Source organism: Vipera ursinii (genome assembly GCF_947247035.1).
Source record: "Vipera ursinii genome assembly, chromosome: 2".
Classification (NCBI taxonomy): domain Eukaryota; kingdom Metazoa; phylum Chordata; class Lepidosauria; order Squamata; family Viperidae; genus Vipera; species Vipera ursinii.
In genome coordinates this window covers 156,118,459-156,141,267 of record NC_139513.1, presented here as the reverse complement: position 1 = coordinate 156,141,267, position 22,809 = coordinate 156,118,459, and the positions used below count along the sequence as shown (strand labels likewise).

At 42.5% G+C, this 22,809-nt stretch overlaps 1 protein-coding gene across 2 annotated transcripts in view; it reads right to left on the bottom strand.

Moving 5' to 3' along the window:
• The window catches only part of PFKM (phosphofructokinase, muscle), a 36,330-nt gene that overhangs the window by 8,300 nt on the left and 5,221 nt on the right, over positions 1-22,809 (bottom strand). For both annotated transcript variants that reach the window (XM_083356670.1, XM_083356671.1), the window contains exons 2-15: positions 22,094-22,167; positions 19,976-20,053; positions 15,490-15,679; positions 14,487-14,652; positions 10,149-10,193; positions 8,883-8,991; positions 8,383-8,478; positions 7,105-7,197; positions 5,070-5,195; positions 3,690-3,754; positions 2,985-3,048; positions 2,010-2,156; positions 880-950; positions 116-203 (exon numbers count right to left, since the gene is read on the bottom strand). In XM_083356670.1, coding sequence (XP_083212796.1) covers positions 116-203; positions 880-950; positions 2,010-2,156; positions 2,985-3,048; positions 3,690-3,754; positions 5,070-5,195; positions 7,105-7,197; positions 8,383-8,478; positions 8,883-8,991; positions 10,149-10,193; positions 14,487-14,652; positions 15,490-15,679; positions 19,976-20,053; positions 22,094-22,167 — 1,412 coding nt within the window. The remainder of the gene's footprint in view (positions 1-115; positions 204-879; positions 951-2,009; positions 2,157-2,984; positions 3,049-3,689; positions 3,755-5,069; positions 5,196-7,104; positions 7,198-8,382; positions 8,479-8,882; positions 8,992-10,148; positions 10,194-14,486; positions 14,653-15,489; positions 15,680-19,975; positions 20,054-22,093; positions 22,168-22,809) is intronic.

The window sequence follows — 22,809 nt, the reverse complement described above, 5'->3', positions numbered from 1 at the left end:
CATTTTGCCTGAGGAAACTTATCTGTGCAATATGATCTCACTTAGCTATGTCTTCCTATGGATCCTACGTATGATCAGTGAGTTGATCTAACGGCTAAACTCTCCACAGACCTACCTCAAAACCACCAATGATAACCAGCCCGTGGATGTTAAAACTGGCAATGGTGTTACTGATTGCCTCAAAGTGTTTCTTGGGTAGAGTCCTGTGATCAAACAGACAAAATCAATAAAAAATACCAATGGTCCTGCTGCACACAGTCCCTTTAATTCACTCACGGAAAGTTCCAGAAAGTACTCCATTAACCCGGAAGCTCCCAGTTCTTAGTCACCCCCATCTGAGAACTGACCAATCTGACTCGGCATACGATGTGTTTAGAGCATTTCAGTTATTCCCAGTGATGATAGTCCTTGCCACAACTGGGCTGGAATCTTGGTTGTTAAACAAAGCGGTCAATAAGTGAGATGTCATGTGACTGTTTTGTCCAATGACCCAAATCCTGGCACTCCTGGGTGTGGCTGTTAAGGGATCTTAGGGGTCGTTAAGTGGAGAGAGTCCCAGATAAGAAGCATTGGTGCTTCAGAATAGGGGAGGTGCTGGGAAGTTCTTCTCAGGAGCTGAAAATCCTCCCTGCCCAAATTCACACAGGATTTTCAGCCTCTGAGAGGAGAGACACTTGTATGAACCTTGTGCTGGGCTTTCCTCTCCCACCTGAGGTATCCCACACTCCTTATCTTATCACATTGCCTCTCTTTTGATTCTATTTTAAATTTGGGCCTTTCAGCAATATGTGCAAGTTATATCAGAAGAAAGCATTTCATAATGTTGATTTATTTTTAAGTATGTTTATTTATTCTGAAGCCTCTGTCCCCTCATAATACCTTTTTGTTCCAAGGTTTGATCCACCTTTTCCAGTCCAACCACCAACTCCTGCCCATCCTATTTCTTCAATCTGAAAAAAGAAAACAGGGTGGGGAAGAATTTCTTAGCTCAGCAACACAGTTGTTGTGATCTTCTGCTCATTAACCACACACTGTTATACAGAAGAAGTAATGATTCAAGATGCATGATGAACTTGTGAAAAAGCAAAAACATATGGGACATAAATACAATACAAATGGTGATGCAGAGAGTATTTAAAAAATAATATTAAGGTGAAATTACAATTTTTCCTAGTAGGATTTGTGGACAGTCAGCTAAAAAAGGCTCATGGACTATTAATTTTATATATGGTAACTGCAGTGAGGCTATTATATGCACTAATAAGGAATACAAAAAAATCCATAATGAAGGAATGGATTGTGAAAATGTCAAACCTTGCATAAATGGCTAAAGTGACAATTCTGATTGAGGGCGGAACAATAATTTATAAACAACAATTAAAGACTGGAAACCCTTGTGGAATTTTTGCTGAAAATGAGAAATATCAATTGGTGATTTTGGAATTTATTGATTAAAAAGGTTAGTTTATGGGAAGAAGGTACCTATTCATGATGAAATGGTAATTACATGCTTCTAACTACTACAAAAAGATTAGTAGCATTTCTTTAGATATCTTTTTCCTTTTCTTTTGTTAGTGTTTTTCTTTTATTTTTTCATATTCCTTTTTTTCTACTTTTCTTCTTTCTATAATTGTTAAATTTTATGTAAATTTTTCCTTTAACAAAAATATATTTTTAAAAAAGGAATGCTTTAAGAAAAGAACATACTTCCATGGTTTTTTGATGGAAACTGATTTTTAGCTTATTTGTGCCTAAGGTGAAATGTCTGATTTTTGTTGCTTTGGAAGGGATTGGGACATTTTAAAACTATAAATATGTGGGTTTTTTACTCTTATTTTTGGGAAAAACATAATTAGAAATGGTGATGCTGAAAACTGGCCTGCTGCAGAATTCAGAATACCCACTGGGGACTGGTTTGGGGCTGTAAAACAAAGACCTGAAATCACATGTGGCTCACAGGTGGTCCACCCCATTCTAAGAGAAATGGGTGGACAGATTAAATGAATTACCTTTCCTTCAGCAAGGCCCTCAAACCCATCATGCACAGCCAGCATCTTATGTCCATGGATCAAGCCAATTCTGACGGTGGACCTCACTGCTGCATTCATGCCTGCGGCTGGTGCACCTACGTTCATCACTGCCAAATTGTAGCCACTCTGGAAGAAAGAAAAGGATCAAGCTAAAGTCAGAAATGGTTTCCAATATATACATACATCCTACCTGCCTTCAAAGTTGTGTTTCTCTTAGATTCCTTTGTAGGAAACAACCCAGAGTCCATATATACCCAGCCAGGCTGCTCAGTTTAGGATCAAATTTTAGCGTCATCAGTTTGGAATGGCTGCAGTTGTCCAAGCTCGCAGAGGGGAGCAGCAAATACCTATGTTCCCTCCTAGTATGATACATCATTCTGTTTGTCAAACAGGAAGAATACTTAGTGGAAGGAGAGAGGGGTCTATCTCTCCATTTCTCTCTTCCATCCAAACACCAAGTAAATGGGGGCATATTCAGCCATTCTAAACAGGACATTTCATACTCCAAAAGGAAATATGAAACCCCTTTTTCTAGAACCCCAGCTTTATTCTAGATCATATTATGAGCCATGGGGGTGCAGTGCTTAGAATGCAGTATTGCAGGTTAATCCTGCCCACAGCCTAGACTTTGATGCTGACTGGCTCATGGTTGACTCAGCCTTCCGAGGTCAGTAAAATGAGGACCCAGATTGTTAGGGGCAATAGGCTGACTCTTAGGGAGGGCTGTAAAGCAATGTGAAGCAGTATATAAGTCTAAGTGCTACTGCTATTGTTATTATTTGTTTTCTCTCACTAGGAGCAGTTCTCCAGATTCTCAGGCAGAGAAAGGACTTATACATCATCTGGTACCCAATCTTTCTAACTTCCGCCTCTAGAATGCCAATTTTGGGTTCTGCCATTGAGCAGTAGTTTTTTCCCCCTGTCATGCATTCTCCTCCCATCCCAACCCATTACCTTGGCTGAGGGTGGATGCACGTGAGCCAAAATCTTGTACACATTCCAGTTATTCATAAAACTCCTGTGGGCAACAAGAGAATTAGGATGGATGTTTTCTCAGCTATGAGGTTTGCAGCTGAAAGAAGAATTCTGAACATTTGAAAGAATGATAAAAGTGCTCACTGTTGTCTCCCATTCCCACACAATCCCCTCTTGGATAGCTATGCCCTAACTTCATGGGAACAGTAGCAAATAATGAAAAAAGGATTGGGAATGGCTTGTAGCCAAACATAGCTAACTTCATAAAGCAAACAGGGTGGTCCTGACTCAGTCTTGGTCAGGGGACCAACGCTACACTGAAAGATTGAAAGATATCCCTAAAAAGGCAACAGTAAATCCTGTTGGACACCAAATGAAATTACAGAGATGCGTCCATGCAGCCACCAGGAACTCAGGGTGGTGGTGGCTTGAAACTTTACTCTTCACGGTTAATCTGAAATATAAATATATAAAAAATATAAATATAGAAAGTGCTTCAGATATCTTGTGACAGTAGCACTGCTTTAGGATAATCTTTCTGACACCACATGTCAGAGAATGGCAGGACCAAATCTAAAATAAATTGAGCCACCCTTCCTGTTTCTTCCTCCTTGTTGTCCCCTTTCTCCTTACCATCTTTTGGTTTCTCCACCTTCCTATCTCTCTCTTCAAACTAAGCCTCACCTTCCTCTGAGTTTGAGAGCATCATCGAATCGTCCTTCAGTCATTGCTGTTGTGACATCTTTGGTCTGTTGAAAGAAGTGGAAATGGTTGCCTGATTCATACCCACAGAGCTTGCCCATTGCCTGTAAAATATTCCATCATTTACTCAAACAAGAAGTTGGGGAAAGGATAATGTTTATCTTTTTAGAGGGCGATGGGCCATCTTGGCTTGGTGGCATAACTGCAGATAGTCCTCACTTAATGATGGTAATTGGGGCCAGAATTTTCATCACTAAGCAATGTGATTGTAAAGAGTGACATCACATGACCATACCACACCACTTGGAGACAGCAATCCAAGCGCTCCTATTGTTGTTAGTGAGGTTCACGGGTCATTAAATGAGGACTTCCTTTCAACTTCCTGCCAGCTTCCCACAAGCAAAGTCAATAACACGAAGTCCCAAGTCCCAAGTACTTGATAAGCAGGTCAGCAGGCAGACAGATGCTGCTGCTTCCGGGCAGGGAAGGGTGCAAATACATTCGAAGGGAAGGATGGTCAGTGAGGCAGCACAGCTGCAAAGTGGGGGAAAATGCAAGTACCCTGCCGGAATGACTTGCAACCTCCCCTACCAACTTCCCCGTTGATTTTGCTTGTGGGAAGCCAGCAAGGTAGGTCACAAATAGTGATTATGTGACCATGGGACCTGGCAACTACTGTAAGTGGAGGCTAGTTGCCAAATACTTCAATCACAGTCATGTGACTGCTGGGATGCAACTTCAGTGACCAGTCATAGTTCAGCACCTTCATAAATGATCCCTGAATGAATGGTCATTAATCAAGGACTACCTATATTTGAAAATTACATGTGGTCAAAGGGCAAAATTTCAACAGGCCGACCTGGACTGATGGAAGGGAGGTTTTCTTAATTTTGTTTTATTGTGTTTTTAATTGGACTATTTATGGGATAATTTGATTTAATACCTTTTAATGTTTGTATTTTGTGTTTTTATCATTGTTAGCTGCCCTGAGTCCTTTGGGAGATAGGGCGGCATACAAATCCCATAAATAATAAATAAATAAAATAACAGATAATATTAAATCTTGTTTTGTTGCTCTTCCACTACAAGGTAATAATGCCGATGATGCTTTTCTGCAAACAATTTTTCCTAGCTTTCTTTAATCAGGCTTTTTGAAGACTGGTAAAGATTCTGCTGATTATAGAAGTTGTTGAGCAGTTTTACTACACGATAGCCTAGGTCTTTCTTCCAAGCACATTAGAAGGTACCGTTTTTGGAGAAACTGGAAAGAGAAAGGGTTTGTTAAAACAACAGAACCTACTCATATATGAAGGAAGATAAAATAATCTCCCACGGATTAGTGAGATGGGAGAGAAAGCTTACCACTTGAACACACTCCATGAGAGGAAGGCGGATGGCTTGATTACCAGACAGGCTGACAACACATGCGGGGGTATCTGGAGTTCCTTCCATCAAAGCCATAACGGCTTCCACACCCATTCTGCTTCCCTGTGAGATTAAAAAAAATGAGGTTCTTTAAAAAATATATTAAGGAAATTGGGATTTCTCCCAGAATTTCATCCCAGGTTATCCTATAATTTTATTTTTTATTTATTTTATTTTAATTCCATTTATATCCCGCCCTTCTCCGAAGACTCAGGGCGGCTTACAAGCTTAGCAGTAATGGCCTGTAGCCACATCTAGGTGATGGAACAGCCTCAGGAAAGGCTGCTTATTCCAATATTTTCCTTTACTTAATTAAGTCACTGTGGTTCCTCAAGCAGACAGCCTATTCTTTCATACCAAGCCTGTAAGGGACTCATGTTGCTGCAGTTCTGTTTATCCTCCCCTAATTTGGTACATTATTTAAGGAGTAGGATCGTGGTTGTCTTTTGCTAGAATACCCCAAGCCTGCAGCTTCAATGGTAGTATGGAAAATAAGATTACTTAAATATCATACTGTATTTAATTATATCCTATAGCCCTGCACTTTCCAAACTGATATTGTTTTCACACCCCGGAAAAGGAGGAAATGAAATCAACCTCACAGCTCTTTGCCCCAAGAAGCTGAAGTATTTTTTTTAATTAATTACATTTTAGGAAGATACAGCTGAATTCATGTTCAGTGCCAAATTCAAGCATGAAATATAAGTAAGACTGAGCCTCTGAACATACCCAGGCAGTTTTTTCAGTAACTATGAAGAACTGCTGCCTATACCAAATGATCAAGAATTAGTCAGAACATATAATTTTGATAACATTTTTTAAAGGGGGTGGCACTAAAACCTCCTAAGTAGCTATACTTTTTCTCCAATCCTGTTGAGGAAAAACCTCTGTTATTAAAAGGCCGTTTGGTGATTAGCACCTACTTCATCAGGTTGATGAAGTCTTAACATTACTGAAATAAAACAACACAGCTTAGCTTTTCTTAGAACAGTGATGGTGAACCTATGACATGTGTGTTAAAGGTGACATGCCATGTCAGTGTGGGTGACAGCCAGCATTCACCAACACTCAACAACTATTAAAGAAAACATGTCCCATTCTTGTGTGATTTTTGGAGGCTGAGGAGGCTATGCAAGAACAGGGCCTCTGGACCCTCTGGAAGTTGTGAGAGAAAGCCATGATCTTGCATGGCCTCCCAAGCCTCCAAAAATTGCCTGAGAACAAGTTAGGTTTTCATGCGGGTATTGGAAGCTGCACATGGCCACCGAAGAGCGTTCTCCAAAGCTGCTTCAAGAATGAAAACTTTGTGTGACCTGGGGCAGCCTCAGGTAAGGCTGCAGCGACTTGACAACAGAAAGAAAACACGCGTCGGTGTAGCAGATTCTGGGGAATGCTGGGCCATGGGGACAATTGTGCCATTCCCCAAGGTTCACCTGTCTTGGGGAATGGCGTGAGGTGGCCTTTTTGAGTGGAGGCAGTGGGGCTAGGACTGAAGTCAAGGCCTGGGCCTCTACTTCAGGCCCAACCTCAGCACTGCTACCGAATGCCACTGGTCAGGGTGATCTAGATGGGTTGGAGGGGAGATAGAGAATTGTTTCTTTTTTCTTCGAGGGCTGTGGTGGTGATGACACACCAACTGAGTCAAGTTAGTTTTTTTTTCTGAATTTTTGACATGCTGAACCCAAAAGGTTTGCCGTCACTGTCCTAGAAAGAACACAGATCCTTCCTCTTTTTTTAGCGCCACTGTTTACAGTCTGAATGATTGAATGAGATGCTGCAAGAAACTTTCCTATTTTTGAAAATGCTCATTTGCTCATCTCCTGAAAATTTATGCCAGATATTTAGCAGCCTATGAGTGCAAGAGTCGAAAGGATTAAGAAGCTTAAATGCCTGCTTTGTGTTCCAAAACTTAATGAAGTTAAATACAGGATCGGGAAAACACCTCTAGAACAGAAGGGTTTGTTTTTTTTACCAGAACACGATCAAAGGCAGAGGGAGTCCCACCACGCTGCACATGTCCTAGGATAGTGACTCTTGTATCAAAACCCAGGTGTTTCACAACCAGCTGCAGAAGGAACAGAAATACAATAATTGATGCGTTTGACAAAATTCTACAATTACATGCAGTTCCAATTACAGTGGAATGCAGCCTCCAGAATTATGCGGATCTCAACTTTCATCCCCTCAAATCATATTTCTAGCTCTCCAGATTTTAAAGACTTTTGGACAGGCTGCATGCCGTTGCATGTGTTCAGGAGAGTTGCTTTAAGCGCCTGTTGGACTATGGGGAGCATCTGCATTCAGGGGGGAAAGGAATAAGGAAATAATGCCTGATTTTTGTGTGAAGGCACGTACAGCTATGGCAAGGTGGGAAGCTACAGGGAAGCTATGTTTGCTTCTTAAACATCATTCCTCTTTTATTCTTCTGCAAATTCTATATTATGCCCAGACTTCTATTTATTGGGAAAAGCGGGGGGAGGTATAACTGACTGTTCTTCAGTGACTAGTACTTCCATTAGAACCAATTTGTAGCAACTTCCATGAAATGTATCTACAAGTCCTTAACATTTGGAAACCCCAATGACTTAGTCCAGGGGGTCAGCAACCTGAAACAGTGAAAGAGCCACTCGGAAACGGTTCCCTCACAAAAGGAAAAACTGGGAGCCGCAAAAAATGTCTGTGCATGGGCGTACATGCGCCCATGCGCAGAACAGGGTTTGACTGAAGAGTGGAGCCAAGGCGAGATATGCACCTACCCTGCATATTTGAATTGATTGGTTGAACTTTTTTAGTCCCACTTTTTTTTTTTTGGACTGCACATGGCAGAGGACTGGGAGCCGCAGGAGACGGCTGAAAGAGCCGCATGCGGCTCCGGAGCCGTGGGTTGCAGACCTGTGACTTAGTCAATAGGTATCCAACTATATTTCATGTGCAATTAATTCCCCAGCTGGGAAACATGGAGGAAAGGGAGAGAAAAAACAAGCATGAAACCTTTCCTGGTTTGCTAAGAATTTTGGAATTGAGGAGGAAGCACTCAAATACTAGATCTTACACCCTTTAAGCACATCTTATAACAGCAGAAACTAATTAAAATTTCACTTCTTAATTTGCCCATTGGTCTGAACTGGATCTTTTAACTGCCCCGAAGCATAAGATTTCACACAGATGACTTCCCACAAAGCTTTACTTTGGCTCCCCTACAGTGCTAGGCAATGAATGGGTCAATTACAAACAGCCCTGAGTCACTCACAGCCTTAATGTCTTCAGATGTGATGGCTTTGCCATGTCTATCGATGGCTCCTTCAGCCACAATAATGATGTTCAGTCTTGAGCCTCGAGTTCTTGTCTGCAAGAAAAGGAAGGAAAACAGATCAATTTTAAAATGGGATTCAGTCTTGGGTTTTGAGAAATGGGATCTATCAACCTGTAGAAGACCTTGTTGAGAGAAAGACAGGGAAGAGCCATCCTGGGAATTCCCTATGATGCCTCAGTGACTGTGATAGAAAGCGATCATTATGTCTGCCTGACTAGTAGGGGCACAGGTTACTCTTACATTGTGTTTATATATATAAAAATTGTTCGACTCACTTTGTTGCGATATTTGCTTTGCTGCGGTGGTCTGAAACTGGATCCACAATATCTCTGAGGCATGCCTTTATTTACTAAGAAGCAAATTTCACTGCTGTTTCCAAGGAAGCTTTGGATATTAGTCACAAGTTTTCAAATTTGGATACTTCGTATTTTGTTTACCTCAGTTAGCCTTCTGCACAAGTGTTCCTCCCAGCCATCTTCTGGTGGGGATTCTGGAATGAAAACCCAGTCTGCACCACTTGCCAACGCTGTAATAAGGGCTAAATAACTAGGAGAGGAATGAAAAAATGGAATGTGACCTGTTACCACCCTGGTGCAAGACTTTACTAGCACAATGGCTGAAAATTCCAAGATAGGAAGGTGCTGTCTCAAAAAACAGCTGGATTATCTGTGGTCTCCCAGATATTGCTGGGGTGCTGTTCTTAGCAGCTGTAGTTAGAAAGGCCAGTAGTAAAAACATTCATAGACATTTAGAAAAAACAGTGTTGAGGGTGTCAAGGTTCTGATAGACAAGACCAAGCAAATCAGAACTCCGAGGCTTGAAATTTCCTCAAAGAACATGTTTATTGGCTACATAGTATCAGCAGGGTCAAACGTGAAACCAAGTCTAAAATCCCCTTCAAAGAGAAACAATATTAAAAAGTTGGAATTCCCACCCCAATGCTATTCAATCAGCTACGTTCCCCAATAGAAAAGTTTGGCGGGCTTTCTAACTAAATGCTCATGCCCTCATATCTAACAGATAGAAATGACCTTGGTTCCCATGGGACAGTAAAATGTTTTAGACTAGTAAAAATCCTCCACACCCCCTCCCATTCTTGTGGCAACCTAGAACGAGCAAAATGGCTGCAGCCAACTTCGTGGTAGAGTTGACAGAGGGATGCTCAGGTTTATTTAATAATATCTGGAAAACAACAAGTTATCCACTCTTGAACTGCACACTAAAGCAAGACTTGGCAAAAAATATAGTACTTCTTATCCTCTAGAGAAAACTGACAGCTTTCTGCTTTCAATACCCAATGACCTATTCTTTCAATGGTCTCCACAAGCAACAAAATTTCAATTCTATTTTTAATAAATTGAAGTTTTCATCCAGAAAAATTGTGATTAACTTTAACTATAATCAGTGAAAAAACCCTGATCTCAAAATTATAATTTAAAAAACTGCCTTGACTGTAATAACTGTAGTCAAGCTTAATCACATTTACACTTTGGTGACCCCCTAATCTGAAACTGAAAGAAGATATTCCAATTACCTTCTCATGCCAAGCTGAAGGAATTAATACTAGAACCCAGGGAGGTAGGAGCAAGAGGACTAGACCATTCTCACAACCATTACTCATATATTAGTAATTATGATTTAATAGTTTTAGGGTAATTTTTCCCACATTAAACCAATCCCAGTATAACAAAACAGTTTCCTACCCACAGTGTCGTCCCATCACTTCCAGCACAAATGTTCTCTGGTGGCTGTAAGACAAAACCAAAGTAAAAATACTGACAGTGTCCATAAAACACATTTACTTGCAAGTATTCATATATTCATAAAGCTCAAAGCAGGAATAGAACTAGGTAGTTTCTGCAGAAAGTTAAAATAAAAGCTAAGTTTGTAAAGCCGCCCTGAGTCTTCGGAGAAGGGCGGGATATAAATGGAATTAAAATAAATAAATAAATAAAAATAAATAAATAAAAAGAAAATTCAACTTCTGTGATTCGCACACTTTTGACTGATTCTTGACCTAATGTGCTGTTTCTTATTCTGAAAGTTTTCTTTGTTTTAATATGTTGGAATACAGATCTTTATAGGTACAGCAGTCTGAGAATGAGAATATTGACCAAGGAAAGTGAATAAAATAATAAAAAGGGTTAGAAAATCTTGTCAAAAGAAAAGAATAAGGCAGAAACAGTAGAAGGAATGGCAGACTTTAATGAGCCTTCCTTCCTCCCTCCCCCCTCCCCCTTCCCATATATGTCAGGATGTATAACAGGGGTCTTCAAACTTGGCCCTTTTATGACTTGTGGACTTCAACTCCCAGAATTCCTCAGCCAGCATGCCTGGCTGAGGAATTCTGGGAGTTGAAGACCACAAGTCATAAAAGGGCCAAGTTTGAAGACCCCTGGTGTATAACATCTGTTAGACGTCACTCATAACCCTGCCTAAAAATCAGTGACCTGTCATGTCTGGGAACTGGAGCAATGTATTGTGAGCCTGGAAGATGTGTGTATGAACTGTAAAACCTGAGAAGGAAAGAATGAAACTGAATGGATTTCTGCACATTTCAATGCATATTTAATATCATGGAAATTTATTTGTGTCATTCTCACACCGAAACCTGGTTGGGCCCAGAGGGTGGGGTCCCTTTGGTTGATCCTTGCCCACCAGGTTTCCGAGCGTTACACCGGCCCCGGGCTCATGGTAGGGGCGGGGGAGTGGCGGTAGTTATCAGGGAGACCTTATGCCCGCGGGAGACCACCGTCCCTCAGATAGTCGGGTGTGAGTCTCTCTTTTTGAGGTTTGGTTCGGGGGCGCAGTTGGGCTTGCTGCTGGTGTACGTTTCGCCTAGTCACACAGCGGCAGCCCTGCCTGAGCTACTCGATGTCCTCTCCGGTTTGGTGATTGAGTTCCCCAAACTTTTAGTTTTGGGTGACTTCAATCTACCATCCCTGGGAGGGTCATCTGAGTTGGCTCGGGAGTTCATGGCTTCCATGACGGCCATGGACCTGACGCAGGTAATTTCTGAACCAACTCATGAGGGAGGCCACACCCTGGACCTAGTTTTTTTATCTGGACGATGGCTGGATGATCTTGGTGGGGGCTCTCCATTTATCATGCCCCTGTCATGGACGGATCATCACCTCCTGCGGCTGGTCTTCCGTTTTACCACCCCACGCCGTGGGGATACGGAACCAATTAGATGGTACCGCCCCAGGCGCTTAATGGACCCTGATGGGTTCCAGGCAGTGCTGGGATCCCCACCTGCTTCCGTCGCTCACAACTCGGCGGATGCCTTAGTGGAAGCCTGGGAAAGGGCAGCCACTGAGGCACTGGACCGAGTTGTACCCTTGCGGCCCCTGACCCGGCGCAGATCCCATCGAGCTCCATGGTTCTCCGCGGAGCTCCGGGAGATGAAGCGTCGGAAACGGGGCCTAGAGAGCTGCTGGAGGTCCAGCCGATCCGAATCCGACCGATTGCGGTTAAGAACCTATATTAGGTCTTATCTCGCTGCGATGAGGGTGGCGAGGTGTAATTACTTCTCCACCCTCATCGCGTCCGCAGATAATCGCCCGGCCGCCCTGTTTAGGGTGACTCGCTCACTTCTTAATCAGGAGGTGAGGGGGGATCCCTTACAGGGTCGTGCCGAGGAGTTTGGTCAGCATCTGTCGGACAAAATCGCTCGGATTCGGACCGGTTTGGACTCCAGCTGGGCAGAGTCTGACGATCAGGACACGGGCGGTCTTGTCAATGTTATCTGGGAGGAGTTTGATTCTGTGACCCCTGATGAAGTGGACAGGATTATGGGGAGGCTGAGCTCCACCACATGTTTATTGGACCCGTGCCCTTCCTGGCTGGTTTATGCAGCTAGGGAGAGGACACGAGGCTGGTTCCAGGCTGTGATATCTGCTTCTTTGAGTGAGGGTAATTTCCCCACCGTCTTGAAGGAGGCGGTGGTGAGACCCCTCCTCAAGAAGCCTGCCTTGGACCCAGCTGTGTTGAACAACTTTCGTCCAGTCTCCAACCTTCGCTTTCTTGCGAAGGTTGTTGAGAGTGTGGTGGCGCACCAGCTCCCTCTGGTCCTGGATGAAGCGGATTATCTGGACCCGTACCAATCGGGTTTCAGGCCCGGGTACAGCACGGAGACGGCATTGGTCGCTCTGGTGAATGATCTCTGGAGGGCTCGGGATAGGGGATGTTCCTCTGTCCTAGTCCTATTAGACCTCTCAGCGGCTTTCGATACCATCGACCATGGTATCCTGCTGCGGCGTCTCAGGGGATTGGGAGTGGGAGGCACAGTTCTTCGGTGGTTCTCCTCCTATCTCCTGGGACGTTCGCAGTCGGTGTTGGCAGGGGGGCAGAGATCGGCCCCTAGGTCTCTCGTTTGTGGAGTTCCTCAGGGGTCGGTTCTCTCGCCTCTCCTGTTCAACATCTACATGAAACCGCTGGGTGAGATCATTCGTGGTTTTGGAGTTGGGTATCATCAATATGCTGATGATACCCAACTTTTTATTTCTACCCCAAACCACCCCAGTGATGCCCTCGCTGTGATGTCCCGTTGCCTGGAGGTGGTTCGGGTCTGGATGGGGAGGAACAGACTTCAACTCAACCCGGACAAGACTGAGTGGCTGTACATTCCGGCATCCCGGGACATTCAAATTGTTCCATCCCTTTCTATGGGGGGCGAGCTGTTACCCCCCGTGGATAGGGCTCGCAACTTGGGAGTCCTCCTAGATTCACGACTTACCTTGGAAGATCATGTAGCAGCTGTGACTAGGGGGGCTTTCGCCCAGGTTCGCCTGGTGCGCCAGTTGCGGCCCTATCTGGACCGGGATGCCCTGTGTACGGTCACTCATGCGCTCGTGACCTCTCGCCTTGACTACTGTAATGCTCTCTACATGGGGCTTCCCTTGAAGACCACTCGGAAGCTCCAACTGGTACAGAATGCGGCCGCGAGAGTTGTCTTGGGAGTTTCCCGGTACTCCCATGTTACACCTTTGCTCCGCGAGCTACATTGGTTACCAGTTGTCTTCCGGGTGAGGTTCAAGGTCTTAGTGACGGTTTTTAAGTCCCTACATGGCATGGGTCCGGAATACCTCGGGGACCACCTGCTGCCGGCGTCAACCCCCCTCCGCCCTGTGCGTTCCCACAGAGAGGGCCTCCTCAGGGTGCCTCCAGTCAGAGAATGCCGGCTGGTGGCCCCCAGGGGGAGGGCCTTCTCTGTGGGCGCCCCGGCCTTATGGAATGAACTGCCGGTGGAGCTCCGGATGGCACCGGATCTCCGCTCCTTCCGGCGCGGGTTAAAGACCCACCTGTTTGAACAAGCTGGCCTGGCCTGAGGGGGAGTTAATTTGGGTTTTTAAATATTTGTATATTTTACTGTTTTATCTTGGGCATTAATTTAATTCTATTTTAACTTTTGTAGTTTTGTACTTTTATTATCTGCCCTGTTCACCGCCCTGAGTCCCTAGGGAGAAGGGCGGTATAAAAAAAAAAAATTAATAAAAACAAAAAACAAACAAAAAAACACACCTATTTTTCATCCTGAAATACTCCAACTGTTGTACATATCCTACTTGAAATTTCATTCGGACACAACTTTTTCAAATTTTACTGTGACGCAATATAGCATTTCCCTTTCTAATAACCAATAAGTTCATATCCAGAAGTAGACATACATATGAGATAGAAAATAATGGTTTATATATATTTCTGGAATGCTATGTTTTTGGACAAGCCCATTCTTTGCCCTTTTTTGTGACTGCTTGTTACTCTATAATAGACTATTTGTCAGTCAAGTTGGCATGTGTATGTTCAGCCTATTACAGGACTGTTAGAGATTAATATTATTTTCTGCATGTTTTTTTCCTTTCTGGCCTTGTTTATTTTTCCCTTGCATAGCAAAGAGGAAAAAGTTTCTGTTTCTCATGGTTGATTTAATTCTGTTTCCCCTCCCCTCTTTTCATACTTAATTCCTGCCCAAATACCGTACTGTCATGTTTCTTGAGGAATATTACAAAATGGTGGGATATAATATCCACGGGCTTTACCTTTGGGCAGTGGTGGTGATGGCATCGACTATCTCCATTATCCTGTGGAGGGCAGAATCTGTACCGATGGTCATGTCAGTCCCACAAAAGTCATTGTCAATGGAACCAACCATCCCAACAATGTTCAGGTGGCTGGACTTCTTGGCTTCTTCTACTGTAATGGCCCCTTAACGAGAATGGAGAACCAGTTAATATCAGCAAAGATTCTAATAATGTCACTGTTGCAATTCGTTCTTCATTTGAGGAAAAAGAAAATGAGAAACCTCTGGAGGCCAGGTCTTAGAAAGGCAGCATTTTAGCCTGGTCCTTTTACACTAAGAGTTGCCAGAAAACAAAAGAAAAATCTAGCTTAGACGAACAAGCAAAACTATAAAGATATGGAAAGACGCTTTTAGCTGTCCCAGAATTGCAGTAAATCACATATTTTTGGACTATAACACAGCACACAAACTGTGGCTCTAGTGGGAACACTTCAGAGATGCAGAAATGTCCAGAAATGTGGGTTTGTAGAGCAAAATGTGATTCAGAGTCCATAAGGGTGCCTGCGAAATGTGTTGGAAACACAGTGTGACTCCAGGAAAAGAGACATTTGGCTTAAATTGTTCCTAAGAGATTGCTATGTGAACTCTGTTACATTTTGCATTTTGAATCTGCATCACTGCTAAGCTTTGATATTCACAATCAGGGCAGGGAAACTTGGGGATATTCCTAATCTGCCTTACTGAGACTCTGGTTCTAGCCACTGCCCATCTCTTGACCCAGACATCAGACTGTTTAGTAAACTTTTATCTTCCCATTAGAGAGTGGTAGTGAGAGCGTCAACATGATTTAAAGAGGACTTGTGAATCAGCGAGGCAAAGGCAGTGATGTTCAATTCTGCAACTAAGTGGATCAAGCAAGGGGGAAAAAAGATCCAATTGCAACAGATAGGTCACATTTTTGAATCTGGCCTGTATTTAATTTTGACCTCACTTCTTAACTTGCCTTTGCACAACTGTGGTACCTGTCTTAACCAGCTCCTGTAGCAAATTGCTCCATTCTGCTCGGAAAGTGTCTGCTCCAGTCAAACTTCCATCACCACCAATCACACATAGGTTGGTTATTCCTCTCTTTACCAGGTTGCAAGCAGCTTTCAGGCGTCCTTCCCGCTTGCGGAAGTCCATGCACCTAGCACTTCCGATTACTGTGCCTCCCTGAAAGAAGACAAGAAGAAGGATGAGCTTGGAGGCAACATGGAAGTCCCTCACATTTACTGGAAAATATTTGTATGTATTTCTATTTATTTTCTTGAGATCTTTGGTTTGGAGGCATATGAACACTATTGGATGTCTCTCCAGAAAGCTAACAGAAACTCAATACAAGGAACTCATTTGTCTTCCCCATTGTACTAAGACACGTCAGGTATATCTGTCAGTCCCACTACACAGACCAACGTAGGAGGACTGACACCATTTTTTATTGAGATTGGCTATAACAACACAATCTTGAAAGTCTGATTGTGTTGTACCTCTTCCTCCTTCTTATTGTTCCATGAATTAGGAAGAGGTCTGTCTAAAACACTTTCAAATGATATTTTATTATTTTTGCTTAAAACTGTTTCAGTTCCTGATGCCTAGGCAATGGTTCCTTATATCTCAACTAAAGCCATTTTCCTTACTCTCTACAATATCACTCAGTTTTCTCTCAATCCTATCCCATCCTACCAAGGGAGATTTTTTTTTGTATAGTTCACACCTATCCAGGTTTTTTCTTCCAACCATAGTTGTTAAATAATCCATAATGGTCTAATACAAATATAATGCTAATCTCTAACACCTCACTAAAGTTGAAATAATTTTAATAATAATACGTCTTGGTGTTAAGTATAAACCAAACCAACATCTTGCAAACTCTATATTACAATAGTATAATAAAATTAAAAAACCAATAATATTACCAATAGAAGAGAGTATTTGTAGCTCAGGGTTGAACTGTAGGGACCTTGGTGCTCTCTGAGCTAGGTTGTTTTCTTGCAGACGTTCATTATCCAATAAGTAACAGCATCAATATTAGAAGGGAGCACTGATAGTGCAAGCTATTTGCTTATAAATAGAGAGCAAACCCTACTCCCATCTAGCACTGATAATGTTAGTTGGGTAATGAAATGTCTGCAAGGAAATAACCAAGCTCAGAGAGCACCAAGGACCCCACAATAGCAATATAATAATAATAATAGTGGTAATGATAATGAAGATGATAATGATGGCCTGGTGTTAAGTGTAAACCAAACCAAGAGCTTACAAAATTCATAATAAGATTACCTTAATTTGCAATTCATACTTTTAAGGAAATGAAAAAAATAAGGCTTATCTTCACTCTGTATCAAAAGCTACACTTCTCTTGTTTGCAAATCAATTATATTGTCCTGATTAAAGCATCTTCATAATCACTAAAATCTTCATTGCAAATGGTGGAGCAGTGTCCAAGAGTGCACAAGAATGCTTGTAAATATCATTGCCTAAATGATCTGTGGACAAATTTATCTTCTGCTTCTCCAGCCACAGTACAGGGTCTGGATAGTGACCGAGAGACTTTAACGGGAACAGAATCCTCTCCAATTCTTGTTTATTAAATCCAAACAACCTTTCCTCCCCACCAATGCAAGTATGGCTGCAGGCAAAGGTTATCTCCAATTACAAGTTATTTTGGGCTTCAAGACATTCATTGTGACCCCAGCTGAGATGGTATCATTACATTTAAGAAACATGACCTGGCCAGCAATCCCAACCAAAGCAAAGGTCACGATGTTCTAATGATCTCAAGGCACCGATCCCTTTATAAGAGGTAGATCTAATTCTCTTCTGTTCGATTAAGTTTATTGAATATGAAATTATAAGATTAAAATTCATAAATTTATCAGAAGGTAAGGTAGAAATGGATAGGTTAGAACTTGATTTCTTAAAAATCACATGGGCACAATTGCTGAAATGATATTATATTGCATATTACTGTACTTTCTCTTTATCACTGTAAGGCAGACATGTCAAACACAAGGCCCGGGGGCCGGATCCGGCCCGCGAAGTGGTTTCATGTGGCTGGCGAAGCCATCCTGGAAACAGTGAGGGAACGGCCCCCACTGCCTTGGCCCTGGCCCAGAGACCCTCCTTCTGCCAGGGACCCTCAGATCTGTCCCACTCCTGCCCAGGCCCCCATAGGCACCCTTGATGTGAACGATGTAGAGCTGGCCATGCCCACCCAGTAGGTCATGCGCACTCTAGCCACGCCCACCCAGTAGGCCACACCCACCCAGTAGGCCACGCCCACTCGGCCCCCTGAGGGCAACCGCAATGCTGATGCGGCCCTCAATGAAATTGAGTTTGACACCCCTGCTGTAAGGGGTAGAATGTTAAAACAAACTGGGAGAAAGCTCTACAGGGACTTAATCATGTAAGGTCAAACAGGTATTTGTTGCCCTGGCTGATCAGCTTTCTACTAATCTCCAACAGAGTTGGACAGAGGCTTCCTTATCTACATGTAGAGCGTGTTTTTTATTTCAGCTTCAGCTCTATCGAGCTTCATTGTTAGCAACAATTGGCTTGAAAAACTACAATGCCATATATCTTTTAGGAGTTGGATTTTCCAGACTGTAGAAATAATTATAAAGAATTTTAGCAGCTAAAGTAAAACAGTTTAAGCCACTAAGTAATTTAACAAACATCAGCTCCCACCATAAGGAGGTTGTACATATTCAAGTCTTGCAGATAAATTAGAGTTTCAAAAGAAGTAGGGGACTGGAAATATATGAATATTTTAAAATGTGAATTGGTTTTTAGCAGATGCACACCTGCAAAGCGTATAGGATCTGGGAGCTTATCTATATTTTGAATATCTTAATAGTCACTGGTCTCTGTGATTCCTTTTATAATTAATAGATGGTCTTTTTCTTTCCTTAGTTTAATTGTTGGACTTTGCAGTAGTTTATTCTGACAATCAAATTATTTAGTTATATACTAAAATCTCCATAGCTTCCAAGCTTATAGTCAGGCTGGTTGGGATTATCAGGGCTGAAGCAATACATATAAAGAACCCTCAGACAGGGAAATCTGGACTGTTGCATTTAGTTGAAAAATCACTATCTGGCTTTCTTGTTGAGGTTTAGCCCAGTAACCAAAATGCTCCCTCCATGCCTAGAGGAAGTTGATATTTTGATACACTTGTGTCATATGGTACATCCATATTAACCCTAAAAGTAAAGGTAAAGGTTTCCCCGCACATGTGTGCTAGTCATTTCCAACTCTAGGGGCCGGTGTTCATCTCCGTTTCAAAGCCGAAGAGCCAGCGCTTGTCCGAGGACGTCTCCATGGTCATGTGGCTGGCATGACTAGACGCCAAAGGCGCACGGAACGCTGTTACCTTCCCACCGTAGTGGTCCCTATTTTTCTACTTGCATTTTTACGTGCTTTCGAACTGCTAGGTTGGCAGAAGTTGGGACGAGTAACAGGTGCTCACTCTGTTACACGGCACTTGGGATTCGACCCGCCAAACTGCCGACCTTCTGATCGACAAGCTCAGCATCCTAACCCACTGAGCCACTGCATCCCTTAACCCTAACCCTAAACCTAATCTTCTTTGTACCTTTTTTGATGGGCAGTGTAATAAACTTTTACCTTCAAACCACAACCAATTGAAACTGGATCTCAAATTCACTTGGAAATAAACTCACTAGTTGACTGTATCCATACAATTAGTGTGTAAGTTCATTAGCATGGTGTATCTTGCTACTCTTTGTTCCTCCTGATGGTGATAACTCACTAAAATAGCACAAACACTAAGAAGGAATAAGTAGAAATTGTAAGGGCAGATTCAGAATAAAATTAGGAAACATAATGGAGTAGAACAGGGGTGTCAAACTCAATTTCATTGAGGGCCGCATCAGCATTGCAGTTGCCCTTAGGGGGCCGGGTGGGTATGGCCAGGGTGGGCGTGGCCTACTGGGTGGGCGTGGACAGCTCTGCATCATTCGCATCAAGGGGGCCTATGGGGGCCTGGGCGGGAGTGGGACAGATCTGAGGGTCTCTGGCAGAAGGAGGGTCTCTGGCCCAGGGCCAAGGCAGTGGGGGCCGTTCCCTCACTGTTTCCAGGATGGCTTCGCGGGCCACATGAAACCACTTCGCGGGCCGGATCCGGCCCCCGGGCCTTGTGTTTGACATGTCTGGAGTAGAACCATGCAAATATACTTTGTTCTCCGGTGCTGTCAGAGACTATGCCCTTGGATCTCCTGGAACTACAACTCTCAAATACTCCAGTGAACATAACCAATGGGTATTTTGGGAGTTATAGTTCTAAATATCTGGAAGACATAAAAAACTATTTTATAGCTTCATTTCATTTGAGCTTCAAAGGCCTTTCTTGAAATCTTAGCTTGAACATCACTTATGATGGGGATGACAGCTCCTTGCCATTTGAAACATGAGTCTGGAAGACTGAAAAATCAAGGCAAACTGACTCACCAGCTGCAGCATCATAGATACACTTTCCCATGTTGCTTCCTTAATGTTATCACCACCATCCACAAGCCCTTGGTAACCCTGGAACAAAAGGCAGAATAGATTATGGAAAAAGGACTAGATAAAGTGAGATACTGTAAAGGAAGGCAGAGCTGACCTTGGGAATAGGGGAGGAATGAACAAGACATTAAGGATGACCTATAAAAGAGATTATCATGAGAAAAAAAACTGAAAATAAACTTGTCTTGATGCTATTTAGTAGAAGATGGGAGGAGAGAAACCTGGACAAGCTTTCAAGATTTTGTTACTATAGCTTAACACCATAAAGAGCATTTCTGCTACCCCAGCCAAGCGTTTTTCTTGACCTACCTCAAAGGACTGAGAGATACATATGACTTAATTGCATAAGGGGGAATGCTCAAGATAAAATGTCTTTTAAATACGGTACAAGGCAGCACCAGATTTGGCCAAGATGTGGAATTTCTGGAATGGTTCCAGGTTCTTTAGCAACTGAGAACATTGAACAAGAAGCAACGGAACAAGAGGCATTTTGAATCTGAGTTCTTGGCATTATTGTTAACGGGTTTGGCATAACCAACACTACAGTACGCTATTCATGCTGTCCCTTTCTATTCTGTTTTCCAGTAACCATTAGTGCAGGAATTAGGACAACATAAGCCAAGAGCATCGTTTCACCAATATGGACATGGCAATTTGATATAGTCTTCAAATATGCTCAGTGTTAAGCCAAACACAAGAAAGGCACGAATTCTACAGTGTCCTTAAAAGACCCCAAAGTGGGGAGTTTTCCAGAATATAACACAAATAACCCATCCATAGTTCCATAACTGTGGCCTCCAGATCCCCCAGGATACCAGTACCAAAATTTCACTGCAATCTATTAAATAATGGCAGTAGAATTTTTGGGGAATTTGGGGGGGTAAAATATGAGATGTAAAGCTTCTGAATCACTTCTCATTACCCTAAAATATTTTTTAAATGTAACAATTCCAACCATGCTCCAGCAGGGGTCCACAGCAAACCTAGTGAAGCAAAATCCACACACCTGTGTGTGCACACACACTGTCACCATATAAATGCTGCAATTATGTGTCCCAATGCAATTATGCAAATCAAAGAATTTGCATGATATGCATCATGCACGTTTCATCATCTGCCACACTCTCCATTTATGCCCCATTCTCTCTTGTGATATGGCCCCACCAAACTACATTCCTGTGGCCCTCGGTTCCGAAAACAAAAACTAAAGCATAAAAAAAGTCAGTGTTCCCTTTTGCAAATTCAAGAGCTTCTAAGGTCACCGAGCAAAATAGAGTGACATTATTCCATCTTTCCTCAGACTTTTCACACCAAAAAAACAGAGAAATGACCAGAAAATAAAAGATAATGTATTACATTGCTTGAATGTTCTCCCCATGAAAACGCAAAGGTTACAATTAAATTCTCATCTGGACCATTCCCATGTCAAAATGCTGAAATACTGCAATTACCAATGTAGAGACAGAATTATGGGGACAGAAGAGATTATTTTTAATAGTTTGGATTTAGAAGTATATGGGTTGGCCTATGGTACGAGGAAGAAGAAAAATACGAGTGCCATTTCAAAATGAAGATCACCCTATATAAAACCTCCATGCAGGTACAGAAAATTACACATCTTTTAGAAGAGATAAGTTATAACCTTTTCCCCTGTCTATGAATAGATGTATATTTGTGTCGGAATACTCTTGGCATACATGCAGATTTCCCATGTTATTTGAAAAATATTGGGAGAAGACAAGGGTTTTTTGAAAGGGCTTATTGTGCTTAAACAAAATTTCTGTACATAGGGAAAAAACTGGCATTCCTATCCCTCTTGATAGGCTAAAATGGTATGGCCGACTTCAGGATTGCCCCACTATCCCCTATTGTTTGAGTAGATTAAGCCAAAATTCAGGGGTGAGAGATATTGCTGCCATACTCCCTTATGCAGGTCAGGCTAGCTAGCAGGAATGTTAAACGCCAAGATGTCAAAGCCAGCAATGCCCCTTCTTTGCTCCAACTGCAGTGCTTAACAAAGCTAACCAAGACGTCATCGAGAGAACCATCCCATCTACTCACCTCATGAACAAAATATACTTTGGCACCAGTGTATATCCCCACTCGAACCACTGCTCGCACAGCAGCATTCATACCTATTCGGAAAGGGGAAAGAAGGAACAGAGGTGGCATTTATACCTGCAAATCATACGTGGAGTTACGTTTTTCCATTAACTTTGAGCCAGTCAACCACTCTCTCAGTCCAATCTGCCTCACAGGGTTGTTGTCATGGGGAAAGTAGAGGGAAGGTGTGTTGGATACATTTGCTGAATTGAGCTACTTGTAAAAATAGTAAAGGTAGGATACAAATAAATAAATAAATTAACACCAATACATTAATCATTCTGGGATCTGCAAGGTTTCCCCATACTTCTCCCAAAATTGAGCTGCAGAAACAAAAGATTCCTGGAAGCACTGATTTTTTTTAAAGGGTTATGCTTTCATTTCAACGGGATCTTCATTTCCTATTAAATCACAGAAGAAGCCCAGAGTAGAAATTTTCCATCTGTAGCTCTGAATAGGATTATACTTTCTTCTTTGGCCCAGGTGCACAATTTGGGAAAGTTCTTGGACTTATAGTTCCTGCTCAAGGAGCAGATAGCAGCTGTGGGCAGGAAAGCCTTCACAAAAAATCACTTAATGTGTCATCTGCATCCATACCTGTAGATCCTCTGCATTGATCAAGTTGTACAGTATGTAGACTATTGCAATGTGCTGTATCTGGGGCTGTTATTGAA